Below are 26691 nucleotides of genomic sequence, written 5' to 3' on the forward strand. Positions count from 1 at the left end.
CTTGGGCAGTAGATGGCTTTGTGACTGTTCCACTGCATTAGAAGCGCCCCCGCCCCCCCACCGAAATCCCAAGGGAATTGTGTTATCAGAGACACTGGCATACGAGTCGAAAAGGCTGGTGTTGGCTAACCCTCATGACCATCCCCAGGCCCACTGGCCAGGGAGAAGGTGCAGAAAAGGTGATGTGGGGATTTACCAGCTACCACCTTGCCCACCCTTATTGTCATGGTCACATCCTTTAACTCTCATGGACTCTCTTCCTTCCTGAGGACAATCTTTGGAGCAGCTTCGGGAAACCCCGGGCTGTGCCAAATTCTTTGCTGCTTCAAAGATTTATTCACCACGATCATCTTTGGATGTGTACAGTCCAGAGAACTAACCAAGCCCATGCTCATTTCCTGGGCCGTAGTATCATTGGCAATATGTTTCGCATTTGGCTCTGGGAGTGGGAAATCTCTTGGCCAAAGTCTTTTGACGATCCCCACTATTTCCGCTTTGAACATTCTATTTGTGTGCTCTTCTTGGGGTCCCAAATATGGGTTGCATAGTGGGGTGAGGCTGAGGGTGAAAAAGATTCTAAGTCATCACCTGGCCTGAGAAGGGGCTGATGGAAGACGATGGATCACAGGCATCACTGGGAACCTGTTGGAGAAAAAAGGGCAGGACAGAGGAGTGGTCCTTTTCTGTTGGGAAGACTTGTTCTAGCAAGATGAGCCACGGGCCAGAGAGAAACACTTGACAGAAGGGAGGCTCTGCCCCAGCAGAGAAGCATTTCTTCAATGGAAAGATGCCTGCCCCACCCCCGCCCCCAGACCCCTTGTCTTCCTGAACCCAAGGAAGAAGGACCTTGAAGACCCCATGGCTGGAGTGGAGGAGTAGTGAATCATACAGCTATACTCACATGGACTTGGCAACGAGAATTTGATTGTTGACAGCCAAGAATAGACTCTGTGAAGGAGACTATGCCAAAATACAACCATGGAATAAAATATGTTCTACTACCAGTACTTAGTTTTTCCTCTTTTTGTGTGGTTTTACAATGAATGTTTCACTTTATTCCCTTATGTAAAGTGAAATGATTATAAATGATCTGTTCCTGGCCCTCTATCTGCCAAGACCTAAGACCTCACTGGTGTCCCAGGGTAATGGGCATCCTGGTTGCAGGTCTTAGATGATTTCGTGGACTTCTGGGCACACACCAGTATGGTGGGAAGGCAATCTGACTTCTCAAACCCAATCCAAAGGAATAAGCCAAGAAACCTACAACTTGTATTATACAGATTAAGCTCTCATCCCTCTGGAAATACAGGAGTTGAGGGTGAGGAACGGTAGATGAGGAAACCGATGTGGGATTGGGATGAGAGAGGGAAAATTCAGGGGGAGAGCCTCAACTGACTGTGGGTCAGCCAGGGAGGGGGTACAGGCCAAGTGAAGGCCATTGAGGAAGCCCTGGCCCAGGAGTGAGAAAACCCACCAACCACACACCTGCACGGTGCAGCCTTCAGGAATGCCCTTGACTTCCAGTTTTCAACCTAAACTGGGGATGTCGTCAGCTCAACTCTGTAAGAGTCCCTGGCGCTTCGTGGATGCTCACCAGTGTGAACTGAATCTGAAATGTTGCCCCACTTGTCCCCGCAGACCTTTGCTCTCTCCTTTCTCTCCTGGTTCAAAAGTCTGGGCCAAGTGACAGCCCCACCCCTCTGCTCCGGCTCCAGGACGCCAGAGGAAAGCCCCCCATTTTCCTTAAGTCTCACCGCACCATCGCTGTAAATTCTATTCCCATTTTACACAGGACAGGCCGGAGGCTGGGAGGGGGAGCTGGATTAGAGGACCGGTCTCCGGGCTCCAGGCTCGGCGCTCCTCTCGGCTGCATCTGGCATCCTGCCGCGGGAGCGGGGGGCCGGCGGGGCCGTGGCTGTGGGGCTGTCCCTGCTCCTCCGCGCCTCCTCCCTCCCCGTCCGCCCCCCCGCACCCCTCCCTCCCCGCGCCACCCCGCCACCCCTGCTACAGCGCGCCTCCACCCGCTCCTCCCCGGGCCCCGGCTCTGCGCGGAGGCTGCGGTTCGCCCAGGGCAGGTTCGGCGCGCACGGCCGGCGGAGGCGGAGGCGACGGCGACCGGGCACAGGGGGTCCGGCGCGGGAAACCGGGCTCAGCCCCGGCTTGCGCGAGCCGCGGCAGTCGTCCGCCCGAGGCCGGCCTGGGGGGCCCGCAGGGCGAGCGGAGCGCCGAGTGCGCGTCGGGCTGGGCCCCGCACCCCGGTGCAGGAGCGCGGGCGCGGCGCGGCGCAGCGCCGGGCATGGAGCCGGCCCGGGAGCCCCCAGCGCGGACCCGGCCGCCGCCGCCCCCAGCCGCCCGCCCCGCGCCCGCCCCCGCCGCGCCCAGGCTGCGCTCGCCCGCCGAGGCCGAGGGCCGCGGCCCCGAGGGGCTGCTGCGGCGATCGGGGTCGGGCTATGAGGGCAGCACCAGCTGGAAGGCGGCCTTGGAGGGTAAGCGCCCAGCGGCCCTCCATCCCCCCAGCCCCCCCCCCCCCACTCCGGCCCAGGGACCCGGGTCAGAGTCACCTTGGCCAAGCTCCCGGAGGGGAGGGCGGGAGCCCCCGGAGGACTGATTTCAGGGCACTTAGATGCCACATGGCGGAGGGGGTGGGGGGATGTAGCTAGGGACCACCTATAGTTAACAGCCTTGACCCTACCTAGGCAGCTAACTCACTCTTTGACCTTGGGAGCAGGTTTCGTGCTCTGAGCCCCAATCTCCTCCAGAATGAAGGGGGGACAGTGTACTGACCGGCCCTCATCCGATGGGCATGTTGAGACGGTGGCTGAAATCTGTAGTAGTGGAAATGCTTTGGGCAAAGCGACAAAAGCTGTAGAGCCCAGAGATGGTCCCAGTGCTCCTGTGGGAAGTGGGGAGAGGGGAGCACGCTGGTGGTGATGGGGGCACATAGGGAGGGGAGATGTGGAGAATATGCCTCAGGTTCTTCCTTGCAAGGTCATGAGTGCCACCTACCTGTTCCAGTCAGATGGGCTCAGGGAGTGACCCCTGGCTAGCTCAGGGGGCAGTAACCAAGTGGAAAATAGATTTCAAGTTCATGGGTTCTTCTGGAAAACTTTGTGGCCCCTGGTGGTGTGTGGTGTGGGAGATGCTAGAGTTGGCAGGGGGGAGGGCTGGCCCTCTGGACTTCTGGGTACTCCTGACATCCCCAGTCCAAAGGCTGAGGATCTGGGCAGTGTTAACTAGGGAAGCCCAGAGCCTGGGTCATGCAACCCGTAGGGACAGAGTATTAGAAAAGGAAGGCTTCCTGGAGTAGGTGACCTTTTAGATGTGGAGAGAAGACAGGGTGCGCCGGGCTCAAGGAGTGACATGTTCAGGGTCCAGGTGGCCAGAACCAGCCGTTCCCTTGTGGCAAACTGAACTCTGGAGTACTGGGATGGGGGGAAGGGATGGGAAGAGATGAATCTGGAGGGCCCAGATTGTGAATGGCCACCCAGGCCTTGCCAAAGAGTTTGGACTTTGTTCTGCAGGAGCTGTTGAGAGGTTTTAAGCCTAGAATGAGCCAGTGGATTTGCCCTTGGAAGAGTGGCCAGGTCAGTGAGGAAGGTGGGGTGGTGGTCAGGGGCGAGACCTAGCCAGCCCTTGGCAGGGCAGGTGCCTTGCCGCGGAGGGAAAGGTGGGGGCAGTAATGTCAGCGTTTGACCCAGATGCTAGTGGGCCAGGGGTGTGGACTAACTCTGTGCTAACTCTGGAGGCAGGGGCGGTCCGACACCTGGATGGTGATGTGGGACAAAGGAAGCAAAGATGTTGGATCACGGAGTAGAAGAGCCATTGCAGGCTGGGAAGAGTTGAGTTGAATAAAGGTAGACAAACCCCTCTCTCTGCTGGGCATTGTTGGATTTGCCTGTGATCCCTGCTTCCCTCCCGCCCAAGTTATTTCTTGAAGTTGCTCACTCCTTTTGCCTATATGTCTTCATTCATTCCTAAGCATTCCTGCAGGGTCTGTCCTAACCTAACTCTAGCCCCCTGATGGTTAGGGCCTCTTCAAGGGTGATGTGGCCTCTTTCAGTGCCTCTCTGGTTTGCTGGTTCCTATTGTGCCTCCTGCCCTGACTTTGACCCATTCTGCTTCCTGCTCCCCACCCGGGCTGGGTGACCACCTGCAGTTAGGCTGAAGAAGGCAGGAAAATGGCCCAATGGGACACTGGCTCTTCCACCCCTGCAGAATCTAGCTGATCTGTACTTCGTGCCTACTTGTGTCCAGCCTTCCAGCCTTGTCTTGCCTGTCCTGGTGTGGCTCCTTACCAGGTCTGGGTCTGGGTCTCATGCCTCCTCTGGTTCTCCCCATGGTCTACCCAGAAGCAGCTTACCCTTGATGCCTGTGGTCCTCAGAGGCTCAGCTTCTGAGGCCTGTGGGCTTTTTCTACAGTAGTTTTAGTATCTGGGGTCCGAGTCCAGGGCGTTCCCCTCCACTGGTGCTCTGATGGTCTGCTGGGTGTTCCCTTGGCACCCCCACCTCCTGTCAGAAGAGGGGAGCTCAGGGACCAGGCGTGGTCTCTCCGGGGTGTTGCTGTGTGGGCAGAAATCGCAGGACAGGGGCTGAGGCAGGTTGGTGAGGTGCAAAGAACATAAAGTCTGGAGTCGGGTAAACCCAAGCCAGATCCTCCACCACCATGGGCTGGCAGGTTTTCAAACTCATTTGAGCCTCAGTTTCCTTATCTACTAAGCTAGATAATGATTTCTGCCTCTCAGGGCCACACAGTGGGGTAGGCTGTGCAGGTGACTCCTCTTCCCAGCTCTCTGGACCTAGCATCCTGCACCTGTGATGGGGGAGCTCAGTTGAAACCCTTGGACTGCTGGTCTACCTACCTTGAGTCGGCTCCCCACTCCAAACTGAAGTCCACGGAATGAGCCCAGTCGACTGACACTGAGAAACACCCGTGATGGGATGACGGGTCTGCCAGGCCTGGGGGCCGAGGGCTGTGCAGCCCTTGCTTAGCCAAGTACCTGTCTTGAGACAAGTGGGAGACTTTTGGACTTGACCAAGCTAAACACTCCTTTATTACCACGCACAAACATTTCAGAAGCACCCACGGTGCGCTGGACCCTGTGCTCGGGGCTTTCACGATACTGTCCCATTTAATCCTCACACATACCCTTCCGGGGCTGCTGAGGGCTCTACTGTTTTGCAGATGAGGAAACAGACTCGGAGGGGCTAAGTGTCTTGACCAAGGACACATGTTGGTTGCTAAGGCATGTTTGCCACAAGGGCCCTCTGCCCTGAGAGTTCTTGTATCATCCCGCATGGACCAGGGATCTCGGGCTTCATGAGGCTCAGGGGACAGAAATGAATTGTGTTTGGGGTACGTGTAGCTCTCCTGCCCGTGATCCTCAGACAACGCTGCCGCCTCCAGCGTGGATCCTCTTTTTCTCCTCCCGGGTTAAGCGAAATGGAGAACTTTTTAAATTTAAACCGGGATTAGAGCTCAGGACGTCATGACTTTCCTTAGATAAGCAATTAGCTGTATAAATATAAAGCCAAACAGAAGTTCTCCTGATCAAGCCTTCTCTCCCGGTGGCTAATCACTTTTCCTTCCAACCCCCACCCCCACCTCTGGGGAGGGGCTGGGAAAGATGACCCGTTGCTTCGGCCTGGGTTCTAGAAAGACTGGGGGTGACTGGAGATGGGGATATTTCTGGCATCGGGGGTGGGGATGGGGAAGAGTGGCCTGGGGGTACGGCAGGGGACAGAGTGATTCTGCATATCGCCAGGCTATAGATTTTTCAGAGCTCACCGATTTTGAATTTTTAATGTTGAAAGTTTCTTGATTAGGCATCAACCCACAACTTCCTGATCAAAACCACACACATGCATTTAGTAAAGCCTTTTAAAAATTTAAAAATCACCAAACTCTACATTTGATAGTTTCAAAGAGTCAAGACTGTGCTCACCAGACTGTGGCTCTGACAACTCAGAGAGGTCAGCAGCGAGTCTCTTCTGGGTTCTGGGTGTGAGGGTGATGGAGCATCTGTTTGGGTTAGGAGCCAGATTTTCAGCTGTCCCTTCCAACATGAGGCTAAATCATACACATTTATAAACACAAGTAACTGCATCCTCCGAGTCCATCTATTGTGGACCATTGCATGGAAGGAATGGTTGTTGAGTTAGACCCTTCTTACGGCTTGAATTCTATTTCCTCCTGCTCTCCCAAAGAGCTATGTTGAAGCAGATGAACCACCAGCTCCTCAGAACGGGACCTTATTTGCAAATATGGTAATTGCAGATGTGATTAGTTAAGATAGGTGCATACTGTAGTGGGTGGGCTCCTTATAAGACAGCAGTCATATAAAGACAGAGACAACCAGGGAGAAGGTTGTGTGATAAAGAAGGCAGAGCCTGGAATGAGGGGGCTGCAAACCAGGGATGAGGAAGATCACCAGGACCTCAGAAGCCAGGAAGAAGCGAGCAAGGACTCCCCTCACCTTCAGAGGGACTGCAGCCCTGCTGGTGCCTTAACTGGGGACTTCTGGCCTCCAGAAGTGTGAGACAATAAGTTTCTGGTGTTGTAGGCCATCCGGTTTGTTCCTAACCCTAGGAAACGAATACGACGTTGTTTTGGATTGCCCAGCCCCACAGTTGTCCTCTGTGAAGGCAGCAGGGAGCAACGAGCCGGGACTCCCTAGAGTGTCCTTTTTCTGTCCACGGTGCCGTGTCCAGAGCAGTTGTCCTCAGGAAAGAGTGAAGAGGCTCCTTGTTTCTGGTGACATTGGAGAAGCGTGCACAGATTCCCCGCCCCCAGAGAGGCCCCCATGTGGCCTCTCCTACAAAGTCAGCTGAGTTTAAGGCTGACTAAGGACATTGTCATTCAGTGCAGCTAAATTCACCTTTGAGTATCTGGGGGTGCTCTGTAACATGCAAGGCAATGGCTTTTTTTTTTTTGTCCCCTACTGTAGGGAACGCAAAGGCAAGTAAAGCACAGCCCCTTCCCTAAAGGAGGCTGTGGGCTCACCACCACCACCACCACCACCACCACCACCACCACCACCACCACCATCATCATCATGGCAGTTGCTAACATTGAACCAGAGCTTGCTATGCCAGACACTCTGCTAAGCCCTGAACATTGGCTTCTCATAAAAATTTTTAAGAGGAAGATACTACTATTCCTTTGTTTTAAAGATGAAGAAAATGAAATAAAATAGAAGCGAAGTAACTTTGTCATGAAGAGTTACTAAATCATCTAGGGAAGTGGCTAAACTGGGATTTGAACCCAGTGAAGTGGTTTAAGATGCGAAGCTCTTACCTTCAAGGCACAAAGCATTATGGTGCCAGCTGTATAGGCCTAGAGGGGCCCGTAGAGAAGGGGGAGGAAGGATCCAGGCAGTGCACTTGCCACAGGGGGTCATCAGGCAGATCAGGCGGATCAGGCCTGCGACAGGCTGCCACTGAGGACAACGAGCAGACACAGAAAGAGCCCAGCCCACGAGGGCAAGCGTGAGGCTCCGCTCTTACCGTGCCCTCAGCCACCTGCCTCTGGACTCCTGGTCACTCGCCAGCACAGTCCTTGCTCATGGGAAGGATTTCAAAACGATGGCTGCACTTGCAAGTAAAGATGGCAGACTGAACACACACATTTTTCCTCTTTCCTTCCAGAAGCTCACTGACATGACAATAAAGGGATTTTTTCAAAGGCCATGAGGACAACAACAACAGGAGAGAAGACAATAGCAATACAGTTGGGAGCTAGGGGGATCAATGATGAGTGGGAGCTGCTTCTATTGGCCTGAGAAGGCTCGAAAAACAGAGGAGCAAGCTGAATCACACGCAGAAGCCCCCAAAGTATGGAGATGGGGGGCACCAGTCATCATGGCTGGTGAGTGAAGATAGAGCTGAAACAGGAGGGCTGGCTGAATATTTTAGAAAGGATTTAGTTGCCCAGGTCCTCTTCTCAGCCCTGGCAGGAGCCTGAAGCTAAATCTGAGAGAGGGCAGTACATTTGGGAGCAAGGAAGTAAGGGGACATGTACATAATGAATGCTTAGGATGGCCTCCCTCTCCTCTCCTCCTGGTCAGGCCTACACCCTTCAGGAGGGAAACAGAAGAGCCTTCTCCAGGAACTTTGGCCCAACCAGGAGGTTAGCACTCAGAGCACCTTGAGGACCAGCCCAGCCTGGTCACTCTGCTGGGACCCCACAGTTTATAAGCCCCTCCCCAGTCTCGGAGGCTCCAATGGACTCTTCCCTCCTGCCTTAATCAGGAACAAATAGCCAAGGATCTCCAGACATCTGAGGGAACTTGATGACATAGAAACCAGAGATGAAAACAAATGAACAGGAAAAAAAGCAATTTGGAGGAAAAAGAGACTATACAGGGAGAAATAACGTTTCTGCCCACCTGTCCTCTCCTCCTCCGCCTCCAAAAAACTATCAGTAATATCCTCAAAGAGATAAGAGAAAACATGGCATCATTTTTTTTTTAAAAGATTTATTTATTTATTTTAGGAGGGGATGGGGCAGAGAGAGTCCGAAGCAGACTCCGTGCCCAGCACGAGTGCAGAGCCCAAGGCAGGGGCTGTATCCTATTGTGCCGAGATCAGGACCCAAGCCAAAACCAAAAGTCAGATGCTCAACAGACTGCACCACCGAGGAGCTCCAATATGGCATCATGAAAAACAGGATGCTACTGAGAACAGTAGCAAACCATAGCCAAAACAAAAAACAGCCCTGGAAATTAAAAATAATTGCAGAAATGGAAAATTCGGGAGAGAGTAGGAAGATAAAGTTGAGAAAAACCTCCCAGGAAATAGAGCAAAAAGGCAAAAAGATAGTGGGTAAGGGAGAAAAAAAGGAAAGAAACTCAGAGGACCAATTCAAGTGGTCCAACATCTGAAGAATATGACCTCCAGAAAGCGGACAGAGAAAGTGGGTGAGAAGAAACCATTGATGATATAGTTGAAGAAAATTTCCTGGAACTGAAGGACATGAGCCTCCAGATTGAACAGGTCCACTGATTGCCTAGTCTAGTGGGTGAAAATGGACCCAAACGAAGACATGACACGCATGATGAAATTTTAGAAGACTGTGTGATAAAGAAAAGATCCTTTAAAGTTTCTGAGGGGTGGGGGCGGGACGCGGAAAGCAAATGATATTAAAAGGATTATGGATGAGGTTGGCTCTGGAGCCATTTTTCCAAGAGCAACACTGGAGCTAGAACACAATTAAGTAATGCCCTCAACATTCTTTGGAAGGAGAATTCTTTCCAACCTGTAGTACTCAGGCCTCTGGGTTCACAACCCCAGGGGCAGCATTCGCCACAGGACCCTGTGTGAAAGTTTGCCGCTGGGGCTGTGCAGGGCGGTGGAAGGTGTACTCCACCAGAACAAAGGAGTGAACTAAGGACGTAGGATAGAAGAGGCAGGAGAAGCAGTACATGAGGGAGGCAGAGAGACCCTCAGGCTGCTGGCAAAGGGGATTTCAGTGTGGCGGTGGGCTTAGAAGGCAAAATCAGACGGCAGCAGCTCAGAAGGTTCTGGGGGACGCCTGTTATGGACTGGATGTTCATGTTCCCCCCAAGTGTCAATCAACAGAGGAATGGATAAACAACAACAGCAAATATATATGTATATAGGAGTATATATATATATACATGTATTCATACAATGGAATATTATTCAGCCATGAAAAGGAATGACATTCTGACACATGGTACAACACGGATGAGGCTTGAAAGCATTGAGTTAAGTGAAATAAGTCAGACACAAAAGGACAAATATTGTATGATTCCACTTACATGAAATCTCTAGGATAGGCAAGTTCATAGAGACCAGAAAGTAGGTTACAGGTAACCAGGGGCTGGGGGAGGTGGGAACCGGGAGTGAAAGCTTAATCAGTACTGAGTTCCTGTTTGGGTGGTGAGAAAGTTGTGCAAATAGACAGTGGAGATCGTTGCACAACATCATGAATGGAATTAATGCCGCTAATTGTGCGCTTAAAAATGGTTTAAATGGCAACTTTGATGTTATGTCTGTTTTATGACAGTAAGAAAAACTTAGAGTCTATGTCTAAGGTCTAAAAGGGTTCTTCCACTAAAAAGAAAATAAAAATGTTCAGTGATAACAAAAAATAAATAAAAATTTAAAAGCGGGGAAGGCAGAGGATCAGGGGAGGTTTTGTGAAGAGGATGGAAGGTGCAGGGTGGGCAGGATTCCAGGGGTAGCGGGGGGGGGTGGCGCGGAGGAGAAGAGCTCTGGGGGCAAAGACCCAGCCCTGGGGCTGTGAGCACAGGCGGGGTTATTTCAGGGAATCCGCGTGGCTGAAACCGGGAGCCGGCAGAGAAGCGGCAGGAGGTAAGGACTGGAAAGTTTGGTGCCACAGAGGGCGGCAAGCGCAGAGCCTTGGAAGGGGTGGGTTTAGGCAGCGGGGTTGAAGATTCAGACCTGGGCTCCAGAACGGCGGCTCTGGGACTTCAGCGAGCAGCAGATTCCCGCGGAGGGCTTGTGAAAACTCAGCCTGCTGGGCCCAGGCCAGAGTTCTCTGGCGTCAGGACCTGGGGCTTGGCGGTGGGGCTTGGCAGTGGGGTGGGTGGCCGCGTACTGAACCCCTTCTTTCTCTCCTCAGACACCACCACACGTCTCCTGCTGGGGGCCATCGCGGTCCTTCTATTTGCCATCCTGGTGGTGATGAGCATCTTGGGTGAGCATGGATGTCCGGGCGGGGTACACACACCTTGTCAAAATCAGGTCTCATTCGGTAAAGAAAGGTTCCGAACACACCACGTATTCCGTGGGGCCCAAAGCATAGAAAACAGAGTGCCTGTTTCTGGGTGACAGTTTAGCCTAAAATAATATATCCACACAACTACTCTCCCTGTCCCCTTTACTAAGCCACGCGGGGGAGTGGCCAGGTGACTTCGGTACGCAGAGCCAACCTGAGGTGAATTAGACAGGCACTGCTTCTTGGAGGAGACGGTTTGGGGACAAGGGCCTTGAAAGATCACATTCATTCATTTAACAAACATTTATGGAGCCCCGCTGTGTGTTAGGTCTCCTAAATGCTGAGGATAAAAGAAAAAGAAAGAAAGAAAGAAGGAAGGAAGGAAGGAAGGAAGGAAGAAAGAGAGAGAGAGAAAGAAAGAAAGAGAAAGAAAGAAAGAAAGAAAGAAAGAAAGAAAGAAAGAAAGAAAGAAAGAAAGAAAAAGAAAGAGAAAGAAAGAAAGAAAGGAAAGAAAGAAAAGAAAGAAAGAAAGAAAGAAAGAAAGAAGAAAGAAAGAAAGAAAGAAAAGAAAGAAAGAAAGAAAGAAAGAAAGAAAGAAAGAAAGAAAGAAAAAGAAAGAAAAAGAAAGAAAGAAAGAAAGAAAGAAAGAAAGAAAGAAAGAAAGAAAGAAAGAAAGAAAGAAAGAAAGAAAGAAAGGAAGGAAGGAAGGAAGGAAGGAAGGAAGAAAGAAAGGAAGGAAAGAAAGAAAGAGTGACTATGACATCGTCTCTGCTGCCCAGTTCTGGAGGCATCCCTGCTAGGGGGCTTCCCGAGTGGGACTGAAAGGGGGAAAGGAATAAAAGGGAGGAAACCCTCCAAGGACAGGCAAGGCTCTATGACCAGAAGATTGGGCCGCTTTTTATGGATTCCAGTCAAAATGTGTGGTGGGTTCTAAAGGGTTTGCAAAGGGATTTCAGTGCCTCTGTCTTTAATCTTTGAGAAGCACCCAGAGGTGGGCACCTTGAAAGGGGAGAGAAGTCCAGTGATAGTATGAGCTCCCACCAAACCCTCCCCTTTGGGCATGCATGATTATCAGGGGATTTGTGAGTGTTTAGAAAAGAATATGGCGACCAGTGGTGCGAGCTTGGATCCATCTAGAATAATCACTACGAATTAAATTAGTTTCCTTTTGTCCTTGTGCTAGGTTGGGGAGGTCAGAGCAATGTGAAGACATAGCGTGTTGTGGTTTTCGTAAAGCACAACAGACTCTCTGTGGAGGTCCTTGTGGAAGAGTTGACATGTGCCCACGCCATGGTTAATACCTTAGTGGTCCTGTAGCCCACCGAGCAGATAGGCTGGAGTGTCGATTATTTAATTGGTGTCGGTGTGGCTGTAGGTCCCTCAGGGCTGGAGTACCACAGGCCTGTTCTTGGCTCTGTCCCCGTCGACATTTTAATCACTCACTTGTACGAACACAAACAAAAAGATGCTTATGGAATTTGTAGGTGACACAAGGATGCTCAGGGCAACAGATGAAGGGTGCTTAATATGACAGGTGGGAAAAAAAGCAAGATCAAAATGTATCTTTCAAAACTCAAATGAGCCAATGTGAATGAGATAAAGGTGGAAGAAATAAACATAAGATCTTCAAATGGATTTAAAAGGTGATTGATACATATTCTGGACACAGGGGAGACCCGGCTTGGAAACAGATCACATGAAACCAAGCGAAGGGCATGTTCTGCCTGCCGAGGAAAGCGCACGTATGCACGTACCCACTCATTCCTTTCCTGGAAGCAGTCCGTAGACTGGAAAGCCCGTAGCCACTGGAAGGAGTGTGGCCATCACTGTTGCTGGGGGTGGGGCCACATCTGGTGTGTTCCGTTCTGTTCTGGGGGCAGCATTTGGGTGCCCGTGTGGACACACCGTAGTGAGCCAGGCAGGATGGAGAGGCTTGGACACGTGGCCTCCAGATCTTTTCTAAATCGGTGTTTCTGGGCTTCCATGCCTCAGGGAGTTTGGGGAGAGAGAGGAGCTCTGACCCCAGGGGCTAATCTCCTGGCACTTCTCCTGGTGGTCATGCCCTTGCCAGCCTCCCCAATTTCCCTACCCTGTTTATTGGGTCACCACTCTTTTCCCTGCTGGGCACCGTGAGAGGGGCTCATCTGGGGAGAGGGCCACCTGAGGCACCCCGGAGGGCACCGAAGTCAGGCAGGCGGAGGGAGCACTGGGTCGCTGAGCAGGACTCTTGAGGCCTGAGCAGGGGCCAGGCTTGCTGTCAGACGCTGAGTCCCCTCTGTCTCCCCTGCAGCTTCCAAGGGCTGTATCAAGTGCGAGGCGCCCTGCCCGGAGGACTGGCTGCTCTACGGAAGGAAATGCTACTTCTTTTCTGAGGAGCCGAGGGACTGGAACACGGGCAGACAGTATTGCCATACTCACGAGGCCGCGCTGGCCGTGATCCAAAGCCAGAAGGAGCTGGTGAGCGCTGGGCCGGGGGCGACCTCGGGGGAGAACCCCACTCCTGGGGTGTGGCAGCCCCCATGACATGTTTCCAGCCAGGGGTGTGCTGGTGGGCCCTGTGGGGTGCGAGCACGTTTCCGAGTGGCTCCTGTTTCCACTGCTGTGGTGAAGGCCAACGGATTTCAAGCCGAGGCTGGTTTGCTGAGCTCAGCTCAGTATCACAGTGTGAGAATTACAAATTATAAACGCCCTTGCGGATGAAGAACACACTGGCACCTTCTACTCGCCCAAATCAGGGCATGAGCTCTCGATGAACACCCAAAACAGTTTCTCAGTAGAAAAGTGAAAGAAACACAATGAATGAGTCTGCTGTCCGTTTTGGATTTTGAGGGTAACAGTGGTGTGGCAATCCAAAATAGCGGGTAATCGAAAAATCACTTCTGTTCGTCTTTGATACACAGTACAGCACCTCCCTGCTGCAGAACAAGGCCCAGAAGTATGGGGGTAGAAGGACACCCAAACTGAACGTCGTGATTTGTCCCAGACCATCCAATACGTGGGCAATCCCAGGCTTCCTGAGAATCAGGAATACTGACTGGCAGGCTGGACCACTGAGCTAGGAGGACAAACCTTGTTCTAGGCTTTCTGGTCCAGCGGGCATGCTCCCAACTGCTGGGAGAGAGGTCAGCGAGAGTGCAAGGTGCTCTGTGACCCCAGCTTCTTGTGGGATGCAGTGAGGGACCCCCCTTTCAGCATCTGTATATCCTGGGAGCCAGTCTTCTCAGCTGAGGTTAGTCTTGGGATGTATGAACAGTCAGGAAACTGCAGATGACTCGGGTTTCCCTCTTTCCTTGATACAGGAGTTTATGTTCAAGTTCACACGGAGGGAGCCCTGGATTGGTCTGCGCAGAGTCGGGGACGAATTCCACTGGGTCAATGGGGACCCGTTTGACCCGGACACGTGAGCTGAGTCTTCATCTTCTCGCCACTGAACTTAGACTGGGGAAGGTCTAGCGCCCCCCGCGCCCCCCGCCCCCGGACACTGCCTCCTGTGGGAGAACCACTGAGTTCTGTGATAGCTAGAGTTCCTAACCTCCAGGGTCAGCAGCGTGTGACCGAGAGAATAATAATGAAGAGGGCTTTACGTCTCTCTCTCTCCCCTAATGTCCAGCCTGGTTTGGCAGCTCTATTGGATGTAGCCATCAGAGCTTCCTGCTGTGGGGCCTGGGCTCTTTCCATCTTGTGGCTCCCCACCTGGGGAGCGGCTTGTCTGTGTGGCTCAGTGTGGCTCAGAGGAAGGGGAAGACATGGTCTGGGTGTCCCTCTGCATTGGCCAGAACTTAGCCGCTCGACCACACTGCCCGCAGGGGAGGGTGGGGATGGGGTCTCTCTTCTGGGCAGCCATGTGTTGCCTCAACATTGTTCCTGTGGAAGAAAGGGGCTCTAACCCCCGGGGTACTGTGAGCACTCCCTTAGAACAAACAGTGCCTGCGGGTGCTGGCCGTGTGTGAAATGGTGGGATTGCTTGTGTGACCCAAGGGGTGTGCACATGACAGTGTGCTGGGGCGGCAGGTGTGTGATATCAGGGCCTGGTTTGTCGGGTGCTGGGGGCAGGGGTCATGGGTGGTGGGGGTGGGAGTGTCTGGCTGTGGCAGTGGGGGTGGTGATAGTGTGTGTGTCTTGGGGGGTAGTCCAGGTTTAGGGGAGCATAGGGGAGGGCATACAGGGGAATAAGAACCTCAGTTTCTAGTCCAGCCCCTAAGGCTGGAGGAATAGGCCTTGAGGAGCCGGGTGGGGGCACAGCTGCTCACCTGATGATGATGATGAGGCAGGAGGGTCCCCAAGGCAGGAGAAGTAGGAGGCACCCAAGACCTCCAGCCCTCCTCCATGTCCGGAAGCTGGCGATCAGCCACCTTCCCATTTAAGGCGGGCTTAGGGCTTAGCCTCCGGGAGGTGAGCATCCTGTCAGCTCCTTCCCTCCTTTGCCCTGGCTCCTGTGCCCTTCATTTTGCACCCCCTTTTCGTCCTCATTGTCTCTTCCTTTTTCTTCTCTGTCCTTTTCCCGCCTTCATCCCAGATCTGTCCTGAGAGCTGCTGAGAAGTCTTGCACTTTCTGTCTCTCTCTCCCCTCTTCTGGAAGCTTCCTGCTCCCAGAACCTGGGAGAGCCCTGGAGGCTGGGGTCCCCAGCGTGCTGACCATCTGCCAACCATTGGGCCTTTAGGTCGGCTTCTCTGGCACTGAGGTAGTCCTGCCTGGCACCCACTCTTGAGGTCATTCTGGCACCCACTCTTGAGGTCATTCTGGCACCCTCTCTTGAGGTCATTCTGGCACCCACTCTTGAGGTCATTCTGGCACCCTCTCTTGTGAGACCCCAGCACTAGCCTTGGCGGGGGCCTCAGATCCGGGTGACCAAAGGAGGTTGAGAAGAAATCCTGAAATTCAAAAGGAATGATTTTAGGTAGAAAGAACCCCCACCCCCCACATCTACTGATGATGTCCGTGAATTTGTGGGCAACACACAGCCTGGGCGCCAAACGCCGGGGTTAATCAGGTCCACCCCTGCGAGGTAGTTTCATTTAGCTCATCTCCACTGGGCTCTTCCTGTGCTAGAACTGTGTGCTCATCAGCGGAGCCAAGATGGGAGGGGCACGGAGCCCACTGTGTGGGTGCTGACCGCCTGGGGGACTGGCAGGGACAGACAGACACAGGCCTCCATGTCCCATGGTGCAGGCAGGTGCTGTGGGGAGGGAGGCTGGGTAGAGGGTGGTCCTGAACGGGATTCTGGCTCATGGGACAAGTGAGCTAACTCTGGAAGGATGCAGAAGCAGGATGGGAAAGTGCAGGGTATGTTCAGGAGATGTCTGTGGGCATCCTCAGGGTGGCTGGAGCCGTGGTGCACACAGTAGGTAGACAATGGGGGGAGCCACACTAGAAAGTTCTATAGGGGTTAAAAGTAGTGGAAGGTGGCTCCAGAGGGAGGGACAGGTCACCGGGCCTCCAGGGCCACCCAGCAACGGGCTATGCATGCCAGGGTGTAAGCGCCTGCTCTCTTGTCTTCTGGCCACAGATTCCCCATCTCAGGCCTGGGAGAGTGTGTCTTTGTGGAGCCCACCAGGCTGGTGTCAACGGAGTGTCTGATGACCCGGCCCTGGGTGTGCAGCAAGATGGCCTACACATGAGGTGGGTCAGGCCAGAGGCGGCCCTCCAGCCAGGCTCCAAGACCGGCCTGCCCCGCTCCTCTCCAAGGCGAAGCAGTGAGGAGGGTGCCCTCCACCCCCGGCCACTGTTCCAGGTCCCACAGCCCTGGTTCCTGGTCTCCTTGGCCCCAGGCAGGTCCTGTGGCTCAGCTGTCAAATCCCACATGCTCAGTAGTGTAGGCATCCCCCCCCCCACACATGCACACATGCACACACACAGACGCATGCGTAGGCATGCACAGCCCCTCCTCAAGGTCAGAGTCCACTCTTAGTCACCCCAAGTCCCTCCCTGGGCCCGCGCTGGAACATGTCTCCCCCACGTGGCCCTGGTGCTTGGAGGAAGGGTGGGCACTGACACGGATTGTATCACTGTCTGCATAATCATTTCTCCCCTGGGTGCTGGGGAGGCAGGGAGGGCGGGCTTCCCGGCACGGGGGCCCCTCCACCACCCTCTTCGTCCGGCCCGGGGTTCTCAGGCAGGCCCCTGCTGTGTCTGGGGTGCTGTTGTGTTGGTCACTGACAGAATAAAGAAATGACTGGCGTCCAGAGGAATCGGCTGCCATTTGTTTCAGGGCCATGGCTTGGGGGTGGGGAGCAGAGGGACACATCTCTGGGGGCCTGTCTGTGAGGAGTCGTCACTGAGATGCACTTGATCTAGCGTGGCAGGTGGCAGCGTGTAGGAGCCGAGGACAAAAGCACATTCTGGGGCCTCAGGGCACCATTTAATTTGGCTGGGCTACCGAGTTATTCTTAGATGTCTGAGGGGTGTGTTCCATCTGGTTCCTTCATTACTATTCGACTCAATATGACAAACGTTTATTCATATCACACCTACCACGTGCCAGACACCACGCCAGGCGTGGGGATCAACAGCTTTATCCCCCAAGGAGTACACAGGGAGCAGAGGCAACAGCTTGGGAAGCACCAGAATGTTCTGGAACACAGTGGAGGGATGGCTTATTCTGCCTTAGGGCAGAAGGGGGGGTGGGCTGAGTGGGAGGAATCGCCATGCAGAAAAGATGATGTTCATGGTGCGTGGGGAGAGTGTGTGCAGGTCCTACAGCCTCTTCTTATCCTCCTCGCTCTGCCTGGGGAGGAGGTGGGGGTCTGGCAGTTCCGCTGGGCCTGTAGAGGCTCCACGTGCCACCACCCCAACACACACACACACCCCTGGGGCCCCAGAGCGCGCCCTAGTGGGGCCTGGACCTCCCCAGCCTCCGCTCAGTGCCCCGGGCTGGCTGAGGTGTGGGCTGCTGGCCGGGGAGCCGCATGCAGGTGAATTTGGGTCCTGGCCCATTTTCAGAAAATAGCTCAGAGGGAAACCAGGTCCTGCTTTGCTCTGCTCAGTCCTTTTACTGTTGGGTTTCAGGCAAAACTGTCAGCTTGGTTTTGTTGAACTTTCTGCCTGCTTTCCAGATATCTAGTAAAATATGGGCATTTTTGTGATCTCCTGTTTTGTCTTTAGCGGGAAGCCAGTGAGGAACCTGAGTGCAGGATAAAGAGCGGACAGTGTGGTGGTGGTGCCCCGGGCGGGGAGGGTGGCAGGAAGGCCACCACCTTCCCTGCACGTGTGGGAAATGTGTCGCGGGGCTGAGGACTGAGGAAGTGGTCAGCGGCCGCAGCTACTTTGTGTGTGTGTGTGTGGGGGGTTTGGGGATAGTCTCCCTCCCGCCCATTCTCAGTCATGCACAGGCCCGTGGTCCTCACCAGCATCTCTCCCTCAAAGATGGCGAGGCTCACAAGCCTTGCAGGTGGTAGCCACAGGCATGTCCGAGGCAGGAAATCCTGCCACAGGTGGTGAAACCGTGCGTGGCAGAGTCCTAAGGCCCCGAGCTCTGCTCTCGGCCCGCCGGGTGGGTGCAGGTGGGGAGAACCGAACAATGAGGGGGGCTGGGAAGGGAGCAGCGCGACAAGACAGGCGATGATGAACCCGGGCCATTCGGATCTTACCTCTTAACTCAGTTATCCAAAGCCTGCCATCCGCCGCTTCCAAGTACACACTGGCAAATAAGCTCTCCTGCCCTTGGGTCTGTCCTGGGAACACACCACAATTCTAAATCAGTTTAGCAGCTAAAGGAACCCAGACTCAGGGTCGCCAAGGTTTTCGGAGTTTTCCCATCTGGTGCCTACCAAGGAAGGAAACGCAGGACGGAAAGCAAACACTGGCCCGCGGAAATGCGGAAATGTAGGCAATGCTTCCCAAGGCTGGAGAGGGCTGAGCACCTAACCCTAACCCTCCCCCGAGGGCTGAGCCCGCCCGGTCGGCGGGGCTGCAGGGCCTGGTGCTGTGCTCTTGGTGGCCACAGGGGGCAGCACCGAGGACGGGCACCCCGCTGTTTTCCGACACCCCCCCCCCGCGCCTTCCGCCCCACCTGCGCTCACCACCCTGCGCCACGAGGGCCCAAGGGACCCCCCCCCTTCCCCGGGCCCCACTCCTGAGCCCCTTCGGAGGGTTTTTCCTTGCCGAGGCGACCCCTGGCGTTGAGAGTGTGCTTACCTCGGAGCCTGGGCTGCCGCTCCCTGGGTGGATTTGAACCCAAACCCCAGGCCGGTCCTCGGTGAAGCCCTGGAGCGGGCAGGGCCCCTGTGGAAGGCTGAGCACGCACGGCAGGCGCTCCTCAGACGGCCTCTGTGGGGATGGAGGGCGACAGGGAGGACTGGCTAAGCGCGCGGGGCTGTGCCGCCAGGTCAGCTGGTGTCTGTCGGCTTAGTCCGTCTCCGCCCTGCAAGGCCCGCACTGCCCGCCCGCGCTTACAGGTGAGGAGCAGACTCAGAGAGGTCACGGGACTGGCTCCACGTCACACAGCTGCGGGGTGGTGGAGGCAGGGTCTGAACCCACCCCCACGCCACAGGGCCCTTGGGAAGCCACTTGTATGGCACCCATTTCCCTTGCCTAGCCAGCTCTGAGGCCAGCTCTGGGGAGGGAGGGTTGGGAGGGTGTACGTGTGGGGGTGCGGGGCCACCCTGGGAAAACACGATGGATGCCCACAGGCGATCCTTTTTCTGGACACTTTTGTCTCCTTCATATGATTTTCATTTAAATTACCCACAGAGGGTGGGGGTAATGCAAATAAATGCCTTCTGTCCTTCTCCTCCTTCAAGGTCGGGCTGGAGCGACCCTCAGACGCCTCCCCAGGCAGTAGCAGCTCTCAGTGGCCACTCCCTTCCCCAAAACCTCCAGCACTTAGGACCGAGCCTCTCACAAGGCCCGAGTCTCCTGGCCTTGTCATCTGTGACTCCTCTCTTCACCCCATCTGACTGCTCTGCCATCTGATTATGAAGCCCTGGATGCTAGGGACTGTGTTGTTGGCCTCTTCATGGCACACATAGCACCTGCTCCAAAGATGGTTCCCATGACCGTGGGGTTGCCCACAGCGCCTGGAGCCGTGTGCCACGGCGGGAGATGGCAGAGGCTGCTGTGGTCAGACTTGTCTTTTAAGCTTTGGTGGCCATGGCGTGGTTTTAGAGGCTCAGCAAAGATGAATCTTTAATGTGCTTTGCTTCAATTAGATGAGCTCACTCACGTTCCCTAAGCGTGCACGTACTGGGTGGGCTGGGTGGGCGGCGGCCCAGAGGTACAGTGAGGGCGAGCTGTCCCAGCCTCCAAAATGTCCTTTGCATCATGCACAGATGGGGGCCTGGCTGTGAATGGAAACCAGGCACTGCTGACTGGCCTTGGCTGCTGAAGGTTCCTGGGCTCACCAGGATAACCGTGCTAATGTCACCATGTCATTCTGTAAAAGATGACCTGGTTTTCAGAAAGACCCACTGTCTGCTGGGAGTGCTTACAGGAGAGGGTGGCGGTGGGCGAGGTACCTGCCTCTGTTCTCTTCTTGGTCGGTAGCATATGGGACTAAAACTGGGGGCATCTGGAAAGCCTCCTGCCACCTTCATCAGAGATCCCCGCTCTCTGTCGGGGCAGCCTGGAGTGGACACGTTCTGGGTCTGGCTCCCAAGACCTGCCTGAGACTAGTCTGGAGCTAGCTCTATCGACCAGCCGGTGTGGAGCTCTGGCCGCATTGCTAAGCCTCTCCGACCTCAGGCTTCACCTCTCTAAAGTAGAAATTGTGCCTGCCTTGTCTACTTCACAGGGTTTTGAGAATTGTAGGGGTGAGAATTTCAGGGGTTAGAAATTACCTACCCCATTCTCACTGTCCACGAGGCCCAGAGAGGTTAAGTAACATGTCTGGGGTCACACAGCTAGAGCTAGAACCCAGGTCTTATGGCCCTCCTGCTCCCTGTTTATACTCTTATTATTACACGTGTCCTGCTTTGTTTACTTGTTCTCCATCCTTGCAGAAGTGTAAGCTCCTAGAGAGCAGGGGTCCACTCTCACACTCCTTTGTTTCTTTGGCATCTGGTGCATACAGAAGGTACTCAATAAATACGTGTTGAACTAAACTAACCTTGACTGCTAGTGTCAGTGTTCTTTCCTCTGCACATGCTGTCTCTAATCCTGGAAACCTGTACTTCCAGCTCAGCCTCCCACAAAGTATGAAAACTTGCAGATGTGTTAGAGAAAATGATAAGCAAGATGCTCAATTGCCTTGCAATTCCTGTTACGGTCCCGTAGTTTATAGCACAGAATCCATCTGAGCAAATACATACACAGATAAGATAAAATTGAAATAAGAGTAACAACTAACATGAATTGAGAGCTGATTAGGGCCAGGCACTGTGCTAAACATTTCTTACATGAAGTGCTTAGCACAGTGCCAGGCCCATGGTAAGGGCTTATAAAAAGGGTACTATTTGGGCTCAGTCAGTTAAGACTTTGACTCCTGATCTTGGCTCAGGTCTTGATCTCAGGGCTGTGGGTTTGGGTCCTGCACTGGGCTTCACACTGGGCCTGGAGGCTACTTAAAAAAAAAAGGGATTACTACCTTTTTTTTTTTAAGATTTTATTTATTTATTTGAGAGAGAGAATGAGAGACAGAGAGCATGAGAGGGAAGAGGGTCAGAGGGAGAAGCAGACTCCCCGCTGAGCAGGGAGCCCCATGTGGGACTTGATTCCGGGACTCCGGGATCATGACCTGAGCCGAAGGCAGTCGCTTAAACAACTGAGCCACCCAGGCGCCCCGTATTACTACCTTCTTTCACCATAATGTAAGTTGAGTAGAATTTTAGAGTATGATAGCTTCTGCAATAATGCCCAAATTTCAGAGGCTAACAAAGTATTTTTTCTGCCTCACACCAGAGACTAAGCAGGTCAGTGATGGGGGACAGCTTTGCTCCATCCAGGGCCTTTGGATGTAGCAGTTCACAGGGGATGTGTTTGAGAGGAGGTGGTAGATGGGGCTGCCATGCAAGACTTTTCACTTTCCTTCTGGGCGCAGGGAAAGAGCGTAGTTCCCAGCCTCTTTGAAGTTAGGTACCCAGTGACTTGCTTTAACCAAGAAAAAGTGATGCAGGTCATTTCCAGGTGGAAGCCTTTTTTTTTTTTAATTTATTTTTAATTTAAATTCAATTAATTAACATCTAATGTATTACTTGTTTCAGGGGTACAGGTCTGTGATTCATCAGTCTTATATAATACCCAGTGCTCATTACAACACATGCCCTCAGTGTCTGTCACCCAGTTACCCCATCTCTCCCAACCCCTCCAACTCCAGCAACCCTCAGTTTGTTTCTTATGATTAAGAGTCTCTTATGGTTTGTCTCCCTCTCTGGTTTTGTCTTGTTTCATCTTTTTCCTCTCTTCCCCTATGATCTTCTGCCTTGTTTCTTAAATTCCACATATCAGTGAGATCATATGATAATTGTCCTTCTCTGACTGACTTATTTCACTTAGCGTAATAACTGCTAGTTCCATCCTTGCTGCAAATGGCAAGATTTCATTTTTTGATGGCTGCATATTGTATATTGTATATATCTACCACATCTTCTTTATCCATTCAGTGGATGGACAGCTAGGCTCTTTCCATAGTTTGGCTATTGTGGACATTGCTGCTATCAACATTGGGGTGCATGGGCCCCTTTGGATCACTACATTGTATCTTTGGGGTAAATAGCCAGTAGTACAATGGCTGGGTCGTGGGGTAGCTCTGTTTTCAACTTTTTGAGGAAGCCCCACACTGTTTCCCAGAGGGATTGCACCAGCTTGCATTCCCACCGTGGTGGAAGCATTTAAGAACCTGTGGACACTCCTTCCCATGGTCCCTCCCCTCCCCAACTGTGACTTGTTTATTCGGAGGTTTCATAAAGCTGAGACATCCTGGAATGCTAAGTCACTATGTAGGGAACAGGTCTCCTAGACAGTTGTCTGGACCTGCAGCAAACTGTGTGAGTGAGAAATCAAGCCTCTGAGATTTGGGCTGATCATAGCATATCTCCCCCTCGACTAGCCAGGGGCCGGCCTGCAGGTGGAATGCACTCTGCGCACAGACCACTGGCCAGGACAGTCAAGGAAGGCTGAGAGGTGCAGTCCAGCTGTACTCTTGTGTGCACTGGGATTCTGCGCGTTGGTGTCATTGATCAGTTTTGGAAAAGTCTTCACCTTTACCTCTTTAAATATTTCTGCTCACACTTCTTTTCTTCTCTCCTCCCAGGACTCCAGTTAAGGCTATTTGATATTATCACATGGGTCTCTAATGCTTTATTTTTGTTTGTTTGTTTTTGTCAATTGTACTGAAAAAGCCTGCTGGGATTTTGATTGGGATTGCATTGGATCTGTAAATCAATGTGAAGACCTAGGCCATTTTAATAATTTGACTATTCCATTCAACAGCGTAGATGTCTCCATTTTTAAAAAGTTTTTAAAAATTTCAGCAGCTTGTTACAAGTTTTAAGGGTAGAGTTTTTGCATATATTTGTTTAAAACTTATCCTCAAGCTTTTTCAGGCAGCTGGGAAGATGGCAGATGTGCAGACTGAGTGCACCTACCGAAAGGAACCTGCCTTCTTTCAAAATAAGAAGAGGGTCCTGCTTGGAGAAACTGGCAAGGAGAAGCTCCCGCGATACTACAAAAACATTGGTTTGGGCTTCAAGATGCCCAAGGAGGCCATTGAGGGCACCTATATTGACGAGATGCCCCTTTACTGGTAATGTCTCCATCCAAGGGCATATTCTGTCCAGTGTGGTGGCCAAGATGAAGATGCAGAGGACCACTCTCACCCACCAAGACTACCTCCACTACCCCAAGTACAAGCTCTTTGAGAAAGGCCACAAGCACATGTCCGTGCCCCTGTCCCCCTGCTGCAGGGATGTCCAGATCAGCGACATTGTCACAGTGGACGAGTGCTGGCCCTTGAGCAAGACTGCATTTCAACGTGCCCAAAGTCACAAAGACCGTAGGCACCAAGAAGGAATTCTAGAAGTTCTGAGACTAGACATCTGCCCACACCCCCAAAGAAAATGAAGTTATTTCCCAATGAAAAAAAAAAAAAAACTTATCCTCAAATATTTTTCTCTTTCATGCTCCTACAGTTAAAAAAAAACCTCTCAGTCCAACTGTTTGTTGGTAGTATAAAGAAGTAGAATCAATTTTTGCATATTGACCGTTCATCCTACAGTCTTGCCAGATTGACTTGTTAGCTTGAGTGGATTTTTTTTTTTTTTTTGGCAGACTGCTTAGGGTTTCTATGGCATGATGTTTTATTTATTTATTTATTTATTTATTTATTTATTTATTAATTACTTTTTTTATTAAAGATTTTATTTATCTATTTGACAGAGACAGAGACAGCGAGAGAGGGAACACAAGCAGGGGGAGTGGGAGAGGGAGAAGCAGGCTTCCCGCTGAGCAAGGAGCCCGATGTGGGGCTCGATCCCAGGACCCTGGAATCATGACCTGAGTCAAAGGCAGATACTTAATGACTGAGACACCCAGGTGCCCCTATGGCATGTTTTATTAAAGCATAACATGGGCCATCACCTTTCCAGTTCCTGAAATCAATTTCCATATTTCTCTGTCTAGCTGCCAAACCAATGCCATGTATTCTCATTTAGATGTTTGTTACAGCACCCCCTCACTTTCAGGAACCAATGTCTATATTAGTCGGGATAGCTTAGTTGTTATAATAAACAACAATTTCAGAGTCTTGAATATAATAAAAATACTCTTAACTCTGGGGAACAAACAGGTCTCTGGAGAGGAGGTGGGGGGGATGGGGTAACTGGGTGATGGGCATCAAGGAGGGCATGTGATGGAATGAGCACCAGGTGTTCTATGCAACTGATGAATCATTAAATTCTACCCCCGAATTAATAATTAATAATACACTATATGTCAACTAACTTGAATTGAAAAAACAAAACAAAACAAAAAAAACTCTATAAGACCATAAAAGTATGTGTATATATATATATATGTAATAAAAATACTTATTTCTTGCTCTTTTGTGGTTTTTGTCCTGTGTGGGTTTATCAGGAGGCCATCAAGTCATTCGGTGTCCTGGGCTGCTTCTGTCTGGAGTCCCCACTGTGCTCTAGGCCCTTAGAGTCCTTCACTGGATCTTCCACATCTGGCCAGAAACTGAGGGGAGAGAGTGTGGATAAATGTGTGACCGTTTTTTAGGGCCCATTCTGGTCATATTTATCTGCAGAGCAAGCTAGGACGCATAATCTAGCTGTGTGCTCAGCAAGAGGAGGAAGACTTGGCTTTGGGGGAATATGCGGCCAGCCTTGGCCGACATGTAGTATTATCCCCATTTTACAGATAAGAAAACTGAGGCTCGAGAGAGTAAGGGATTTCCCAGCTTTTGCGGTCATGAACAACAGCGCCTGGAACTCAGCCTGAATATGGCAGACTCCCATGCTCCCGAATCACTATGCTGCCAATACTACCTTCTCTGCTACTGCCTCCCTCCCTGGTACCGGGGCTAGTGTTCTTTTCTTTTCTTTTTTTTCATTTTTAAAAAATGTTATTATTTTTTTATTTTTTATTCTTTCTCAAGTTTTTATTTAAATCCCAGTTAACTTACAGTGTAATATTAGTTTCAGGTGTAGAATTCGGCGATGCATCTCTTCCATACAACACCCGGTGCTCGAGGCCTGTGCTATCTTAAGACCGGTGATGTTTCTTTTCCCTCCCAGCACAGCTTCCTCCACACATCCGTGTTTTCCTTCTGGCCTTTGATCTGGCAGCGGGTACTTTGTGCTTTCCTGAGCAGCACGGTCCACAGACTTAGTCTGCAGTGGGTAAGGATCCTGAGAGCCACTGCAATAAAACGTAAGACATTTAAACAGAACATAAAAAGACACAAAAGCAGATGTCAAGTGGTTTCTTTCCAAGAGTACCTATACTCCATTGTTGTTGTAGATGCACTGGCAAACGCCAGGTGTCTCAGGAGAAAGGACTGTAGGGCTCCTCTAGATCGGCACGTGTAAAACAAGTTAATTGTAAATGGGATCGACTCCTTAATTTCTCTCTCTTCTGTCTTGTGGGTGTATAGGAATGCCACTGATTTCTGTGCATTGATTTTATATCCTGCCACTTTACTGAATTCCTGTATGAGTTCTAGCAGTTTTGGGGTGGAGTCTTTTGGGTTTTCCACATAAAGTATCATATCATCTGCAAAGAGTGAGAGTTTGACTTCTTTGCCGATTCGGATGCCTTTTATTTCTTTTTGTTGTCTGATTGCTGAGGCTAGGACTTCTAACACTCTGTTGAATAGCAGTGGTGATAGTGGACATCCCTGCCGCGTTCCTGACCTTAGGGGGAAAGCTCTCAGCTTTTCCCCATTGAGAATGATATTCTCTGTGGGTTTTTCAGAGATGGCTTTTATGATATTGAGGTATGTACCCTCTATCCCTACACTCTGAAGAGTTTTGATCAAGAAAGGATGCTGTACTTTGTCAAATGCTTTTTCTGCATCTATTGAGAGGATCATATGGTTCTTGTTCTTTCATTAATGTATTGTATCACATTGACTGATTTGCGGATGTCGAACCAATCTTGCAGCCCAGGAAAAAACCAAACCAAACCAAACAACCACAGTTAAAACCTGGAATTGGATGGTCTCACAATGCAGGCTGTTCAGCTCCTTGATGTTTCTTCCCTATGGGGTGGGGATTAGGGTTGTTGCTGGACAGTGGGTTTTTTCCACCTTCCAGTGATGCCAGACAGTGTAACGGAATTAGATCTTCTAAGGGAGATCTGTTGGTGGAAAAAGATCTCCCAAGAGGAGTTCTGCGTGGCCCAAGCGGGACATAGCATTTGAGGTGGGGGCAGGGAGGAGCCAAGGCATCTGCTTCAAAGCTCAGTACAGGGGCGCCTGGGTGGCTCAGTGGGTTAAGCATCTGCCTTCAGCTCAGGTCATGATCCCAGGGTCCTGGGATCGAGTCCTGCATCGGGTTCCCTGCTCAGTGGCGAGTCTGCTTCTCCCTCTCCCTCTGTGATCTCTCTCGCTTGA

The 26691-nt window shown here is 51.9% G+C and overlaps 2 protein-coding genes, 1 long non-coding RNA gene and 1 pseudogene across 7 annotated transcripts in view; 2 read left to right on the forward strand and 2 right to left on the reverse strand.

Annotated features, from left to right (window-relative positions):
• The first annotated feature begins 2296 nt into the window (after positions 1-2296).
• CLEC2L (C-type lectin domain family 2 member L) lies at positions 2297-16321 on the forward strand. 2 transcript variants are annotated; one of them, XM_028106436.1, is made up of 5 exons: positions 2297-2486; positions 10607-10681; positions 12993-13159; positions 14002-14102; positions 16210-16321. In XM_028106436.1, the coding sequence occupies exons 1-5, from the start codon at positions 2297-2299 to the stop codon at positions 16319-16321; spliced, it is 645 nt and encodes a 214-aa protein (XP_027962237.1). The 2 variants fall into 2 exon arrangements, with proteins under 2 accessions (XP_027962237.1, XP_027962238.1); XM_028106437.1 differs by lacking the exon at positions 10607-10681.
• LOC114211760 (uncharacterized) lies at positions 14844-19925 on the reverse strand. The gene is made up of 3 exons (XR_003609820.2): positions 18837-19925; positions 18290-18373; positions 14844-15574 (listed from the first exon to the last, which is right to left on the reverse strand). It is a non-coding gene; the product is annotated as an uncharacterized LOC114211760 (long non-coding RNA).
• A 3266-nt stretch (positions 19926-23191) lies between these two features.
• LOC114211735 (small ribosomal subunit protein uS17 pseudogene) lies at positions 23192-23661 on the forward strand (annotated as a pseudogene).
• Positions 23662-24670: 1009 nt separating this feature from the next.
• The window catches only part of HIPK2 (homeodomain interacting protein kinase 2), a 185680-nt gene continuing 183659 nt past the window's right edge, over positions 24671-26691 (reverse strand). For all 4 annotated transcript variants that reach the window (XR_015766801.1, XR_015766802.1, XR_015766799.1 and 1 more), the window contains 2 exons: positions 25261-25496; positions 24671-24812 (listed from right to left, as the gene is read on the reverse strand). The gene's annotated coding sequence lies outside the window, so the exon portion shown is untranslated. The remainder of the gene's footprint in view (positions 24813-25260; positions 25497-26691) is intronic.

This window comes from Eumetopias jubatus, unplaced genomic scaffold (assembly GCF_037043125.1).
Source record: "Eumetopias jubatus isolate StellerSeaLion01/CBP00866 unplaced genomic scaffold, mEumJub1_p1.0 scaffold_14, whole genome shotgun sequence".
Classification (NCBI taxonomy): Eukaryota; Metazoa; Chordata; class Mammalia; order Carnivora; family Otariidae; genus Eumetopias; species Eumetopias jubatus.